Below are 6,544 nucleotides of genomic sequence, written 5' to 3'. Positions count from 1 at the left end.
CCAAAATAGCAGAATTCTGGGAAGCATTCAATCCCTTAACAATGGTCAGAATGCTTCAAATTCCAACCACGACAATTGATCACATGTTTATATGGAATACAACCTTACAATGCAACAATCATTATCATGCATCAGACCCATTACAATGTATCAGACCCCTTACAATGCATCAGACCCCTTACAATGCATCAGACCCTTTACAATGCATTAGATCCCTTATAATAGAACACACCCCTTACAATAAAACAGACCCCTTACAATACAACATATCCCCATACAACCAAAACAAGTCTCAAAATGTATTACAACTAACCTACAATACAACAAAAACCTTAAAATACAATGCATACTCCCTCCCCTCCCCTCCACCCTTCCCTATAATACATCAAACCTCATACAACCCAACAGAAACCCTTTCAGTGCAACCACCTCCTTGCAACACCCAAGAAACCCTTTCAATATCGCAACATTGCCCAGTGGATCGAGGAGAAAGAAGAGAGTCAGGAAGGAGAAGAATGTCTCCGCTGAGGAGATGGGCAGAGCCGACCAGCCTTCTGTCACAGGAGTTTATCCTTAAACTTTAGATTACTGGGATCACCCCCGGGGGGCAAGGGGAGAGTTGGAGAGAGGAGCGGTGGGGAAGGGGGAATGGGGGGTCACTGATCGCTGGGGTGGGTATCGGGGGTGTTATCGTGGCTGTGTACTGTAGGGATATAATAGGAGCCTCCTTGGTATTTGTTGGTCTCTGTAGTCGAGGAATCATCTCAGGTCCTATGTAAACCAGTCGTAGGTCGCCTCCATATTGGTCCTTAACGGGTTATTCATGCCAGTGTAACCTCTTCGGGGAGGCTTAATCTTCATCAATCAATCAATCCCAGGTCTTGCAATTTGTCATGGACCACCTCTAGGGCCCCATACATCTTGTGAGTCACCCTAGGTCCTATAATTCATCGTAGATCACCCTAGATCCCATCAATATTCGTCGATCACTCCAGTTCAAGGTGGGGGGTCACTGCGGGTCCCATATCATTCCGGCAGAATCGCCAAGAACAAATAGAGAGAGGAACAGGTATATTGCATCATTCTGGGACCCCTCAACCCGTTGCTCCTGCAATTGTAAACATCTCCATATTGATACTGCAAGCAGTTCCGGCATTTTAAGCAATATCGTCGATCAAAAGCAAAAGTTGGAAATGTTTTTTTCAAGTGGTAGAAAGAAGGAGGAATAGAGCAAGAGAGAGACACAGACAGACAGAATAAGAGACAGACAGATTGATTGATTGATTACCAGTGAGTTAGTTGCTATCGTGGACGTTCATATAGAACATACGTCAAACGAAACACAATGGTAAATATGTCTCTTTACCCATCGTTCTGAACCCGTCCTCAACAACTGGTGTCATTCTCAAGTTTCCATCAAATTCTTGAAAATTGCAGAGTCTAGGAATAAGCATTTAATTCCAGCCAGCAGCATCGAGTTCTATGGATCAGCATCAAATTCTCTGGCTCAAATTGCCAGAGAAGCATCAAATTCCTTAGGATTAAATTCCCAGCAGAATCATCAAATTTTCAGGCTCGGCATAGAGTTATTCTTGGGAGCAGAATATAATTCTAGGGAGCATCATTGGACTCCAGGGTTGCAGCATATAATTCCAAGAAACATCATTGAATTCCAGGGATAAGTATCGAATTCCAGAGAGTAGCATTGAATTCTCTGTGACGTTTGACGCTGGAGCGAAATCCGCTGTCGAAGCCCCAGGAGAGGGGGAGGTGGAGGGTGGAGGAACTGCTCCTTCTGCTTCGAGTTTTCAAATCGGTTAACGCTCCGAGAATCTGTCATGCCCCATGACTCGATGCCTGAGGAAGAGAGACAGACAGAGACAGACAGACAAACACAGTGTCCAGTCATGGCTGGCAATGAACGTCCTCCTGTGAATCATTCCGTCATTTCATTTGAACTGCGCCATATAACGATCAACAAATTGCCAATTAAAGCGGCTTATAGTCTATCATAACACGTTGAATGAGTCAGTGATAATAGCAATACAGTATGGGGATATAAGAAGAATGTTGGCTAACTGGGTACGGGTATATACTAAGCTTATACCCACATAATAGTTAGTGTTGTCTGCGGTAGATAACTGGCCGGTGACTAGCACTGGAAGAGTGAGTCTTAATGCACTTTACGGGAGGTCTTGAGGCACTTTAGGGGGAGTCTTGAGGCACTTTAGAGGGTGAGAGCTGATGTTGTGTGCATTACGTGAGCTGACTTCCGTTACTTTAGTCGATAGGAATTTGTTTTCGACGTTCGATGGCGTGCTGTGTATGAACAAGTCACATATGTGTGTGTATGCACAGGTCACATATGTGTGTATGCACAGCTCACATATGTGTGTATGCACAACTCACATATATGTGTGGATGCACAGGTCACATATGTGTGTATGCATAGCTCACATATGTGTGTGTATGCACAGCTCACATATGTGTGTGTGTGCACAGGTCACATATGTGTGTGTATGCACAGGTCCCATATGTGTGTGTATGCACAGGTCCCATATGTGTGTGTGTGCACAGGTCCCATATGTGTGTATGCACAGGTCCCATATGTGTGTATGCACAGGTCCCCTATGTGTGTATACACAGCTCATATATGTGTGTGTATGCACAGGTCACATATGTGTGTGTATGCACAGCTCACATATGTGTGTGTGCACAGGTCACATATGTGTGTGTATGCACAGGTCATATATGTGTGTGTATGCACAGGTCAAATATGTAGTTAGATTTGTGAGGCTTGTTTCACCCTGAGACATTGTGCCACATATAATTCCCAAAGGAATTGTTTTGTTGGACCTCAAGGCTCCTGAGGGCGCTGCTGATGCATATGTCTGACAGTAATAGTCTGGTTGACTTGGCATGAAGGTTGTATAGCAACCGAGCAAATATTTTATGGTGTGTTCTCCAGGTGACACCATATTCTTAGAGGATGATATCGTGGCTGACACCATATTCTTACAGGATGATATCGTGGCTGACACCATATTCTTACTGGATGATATCGTGGCTGACACCATATTCTTAGAGGATGATATCGTGGCTGACACCATATTCTTACAAGATGATATCGTGGCTGACACCATATTCTTACTGGATGATATCGTGACTGACGCCATATTCTTACAGGATGATATCGTGACTGACACCATATTCTTACAGGATGCTATCGTGGCTGACACCATATTCTTAGAGGATGATATCGTGGCTGACACCATATTCTTACAGGATGATATCGTGACTGACACCATATTCTTACAGGATGATATCGTGGCTGACACCATATTCTTAGAGGATGATATCGTGGCTGACACCATATTCTTACAGGATGATATCGTGACTGACACCATATTCTTACAGGATGCTATCGTGGCTGACACCATATTCTTAGAGGATGATATCGTGGCTGACACCATATTCTTACAGGATGCTATCGTGGCTGACACCATATTCTTAGAGGATGATATCGTGGCTGACACCATATTCTTACAGGATGATATCGTGACTGACACCATATTCTTAGAGGATGCTATCGTAGCTGACACCATATTCTTAGAGGATGATATCGTGGCTGACACCATATTCTTACAGGATGATATCGTGGCTGACACCATATTCTTAGAGGATGATATCGTGGCTGACACCATATTCTTACAGGATGATATCGTGACTGACACCATATTCTTACAGGATGATATCGTGACTGACACCATATTCTTAGAGGATGATATCGTGGCTGACACCATATTCTTACAGGATGATATCGTGACTGACACCATATTCTTACAGGATGCTATCGTGGCTGACACCATATTCTTACAGGATGATATCGTGGCTGACACCATATTCTTTCAGGATGATATCGTGGCTGACGCCATATTCTTAGAGGATGATATCGTCGCTGACACCATATTCTTACAGGATGATATCGTGGCTGACACCATATTCTTACAGGATGATATCGTGGCTGACACCATATTCTTTCAGGATGATATCGTGGCTGATACCATATTCTTTCAGGATGCTATCGTGGCTGACACCATATTCTTACAGGATGATATCGTGGCTGACACCATATTCTTACAGGACGCTATCGTGGCTGACACCATATTCTTACAGGACGCTATCGTGGCTGACACCATATTCTTACAGGACGCTATCGTGGCTGACACCATATTTATACAGGATGCTATCGCGACTGACACTTAATTCTTACAGAATCCTATCGCACACCGGACCTGCGGTAATTCGTAAACTGCCTCTCACTCGCGTTAGGATTCCTCTTGCAATATTTTGACTTCCTCGGCGGGCTCCCGGCAGAGCGAGTCGCTCGAGGTGCTTCCTACCAGCTTGTTATAAAGTCTTTGATGAGTGTGATTAGCATACCTTAGCAGGGGGGAACTGAGCTTTGCAATTTAAGAAGAGCTAGCAGTTACTTTTGGTTGGTGGGACTGTTCTGTCTGTGGGTTATCTTGAGAGGTTATCTTGAGATGATTTCGGGGCTTTTTTTTAGTGTCCCCGCGGCCCGGTCCTCGATCAGGCCTCCACCCCCAGGAAGTAGCCCGTGACAACTGACTAACACCCAGGTACCTATTTTACTGCTAGGTAATAGGGGCATAGGGTGAAAGAAACTCTGCCCGTTGTTTCTCGCCGGCGCCTGGGATCGAACCCAGGACCACAGGATCACGAGTCCAGCGTGCTGTCCGCTCGGCCGACCGGCTCCCTACTGGGAAAGAACTTTGGATAGAAAGGCAGGTTAGCGGATGTTAGAGAGATAGGGGATTGCTAGAAGTTGATGAACAATTAGATTAGATAGCTAAGGCTAGTATAGGTATATGATCGCGGAACTGGGTAGATAAACTAGTGGATTAAGATATGAACAAGCTTTATGACCAGTAGAATGGGAAATGGAGAAGGTAATAACAGGGAAAGGGAAGTAGATTGACTAGTAGTTAAGTGGGCAAAGAAATAGGCTAGCTAGTAGGTAGACTGGGAACTGGATAGGCTAGTGAGTTGAGAGGGTGGTGGGCTAGTTATATTTGGGATACGGGATAGAAAGACTAGTGATAGGGGATTCATAGGTGATGAGGCTAGTTCGGAAGTAGGTACAACTTGTGAATAGGTAGGCATGAATAGGTTGACATAAGCTGGGGAAGAACTAGGTGAATACACACACGCACACACACACACACACACACACACACACACACACACACACACACACACACACACACACACACACACACACACACACACACACACACATTTTATACATACATTTACACACACATACATTATACATTTTACTTTTAGCTTTGCGCTCTCCTACTTACACTAAAACAAGCTCACTCCACACTCCTACACACTCCCACACTCTCCCACACACTCCCACATACTCTCACACACACCCACACACTCCCACACACTCCCACACACTTCCACACACTCCCACGCACTCCCACACACTCTCACACACTCCCACACACTCTCACACACTCCCACACACTCCCACATACTCTCACACACTCCCACACACTCCCACACACTCCCACACACTCTCACACACACCCACACACTCCCACACACTCCCACACACTCCCACACACTCCCACACACTCCCACACACTTCCACACACTCCCACACACTCCTACACACTCTCACACACTCCCACACACTCCCACACACTTCCACACACTCCCACACACTCCCACACACTCCCACACACTTCCACACACTCCCACACACTCCCACACACTCTCACACACTCCCACACACTCCCACACACTTCCACACACTCCCACACACTCCCACACACTCTCACACACTCCCACACACTCCCACACACTTCCACACACTCCCACACACTCCCACACACTCTCACACACTCCCACACACTCCCACACACTTCCACACACTCCCACACACTCCCACACACTCTCACACACTCCCACACACTCCCACACACTTCCACACACTCCCAAACACTCCCACACACTCTCACACACTCCCACACACTCCCACACACTGTCTAACCGAGCCAGAAGAGCCTAAGATTTCCTGCTTTTTCGCCCTATGCTTCACATTCTGACAAGAAAATTGCTCTCCTTACAGCGCGGATTGATATAGATCTCTCCAGCTCTCTCTCTCTCTCTCTCTCTCTCTCTCTCTCTCTCTCTCTCTCTCTCTCTCTCTCTCTCTCTCTCTCTCTCTCTCTCTCTCTCTCTCTCCATCATCACCAAGTGAATTTACTAGAATTTACGATAAAATTCTTATCACCCGGCTGCCCGTGGGGGTGGCCCGGGCTCTCCCGATAACTGGATGAGAGGAAGATATTTTCTTTTGCTTTTTAGCAAAAGTAAACTTCTCTAAGAAAGTATTGAAGCCACAAGAAGAAAATAAACAAAATGGAAATTAATTCGAGCAAGTTTTGAGGCTGAATTTCTTGCTAGGGAGTTTCTTTAGCTGTTATAGGGAGTGTTTTTTTTG

The 6,544-nt window shown here is 45.6% G+C and overlaps 1 protein-coding gene across 1 annotated transcript; it reads left to right on the top strand.

Moving 5' to 3' along the window:
• The first annotated feature begins 2,952 nt into the window (after positions 1 to 2,952).
• Positions 2,953 to 4,266, top strand: LOC138372656 (uncharacterized). The gene has a single exon (XM_069338157.1). The coding sequence runs from the start codon at positions 2,953 to 2,955 to the stop codon at positions 4,264 to 4,266; it is 1,314 nt and encodes a 437-aa protein (XP_069194258.1).
• The last annotated feature ends 2,278 nt before the right edge of the window (positions 4,267 to 6,544 follow it).

This window comes from Procambarus clarkii, chromosome 39, assembly GCF_040958095.1.
Source record: "Procambarus clarkii isolate CNS0578487 chromosome 39, FALCON_Pclarkii_2.0, whole genome shotgun sequence".
Lineage (NCBI taxonomy): Eukaryota > Metazoa > Arthropoda > Malacostraca > Decapoda > Cambaridae > Procambarus > Procambarus clarkii.
This window is presented reverse-complemented; position numbering and strand designations above follow the sequence as displayed.

Bases quoted from the DNA above. Each gene is read 5' to 3' on its own strand.
- LOC138372656 (XM_069338157.1), top strand. From the start codon at position 2,953: ATGGTGTGTTCTCCAGGTGACACCATATTCTTAGAGGATGATATCGTG.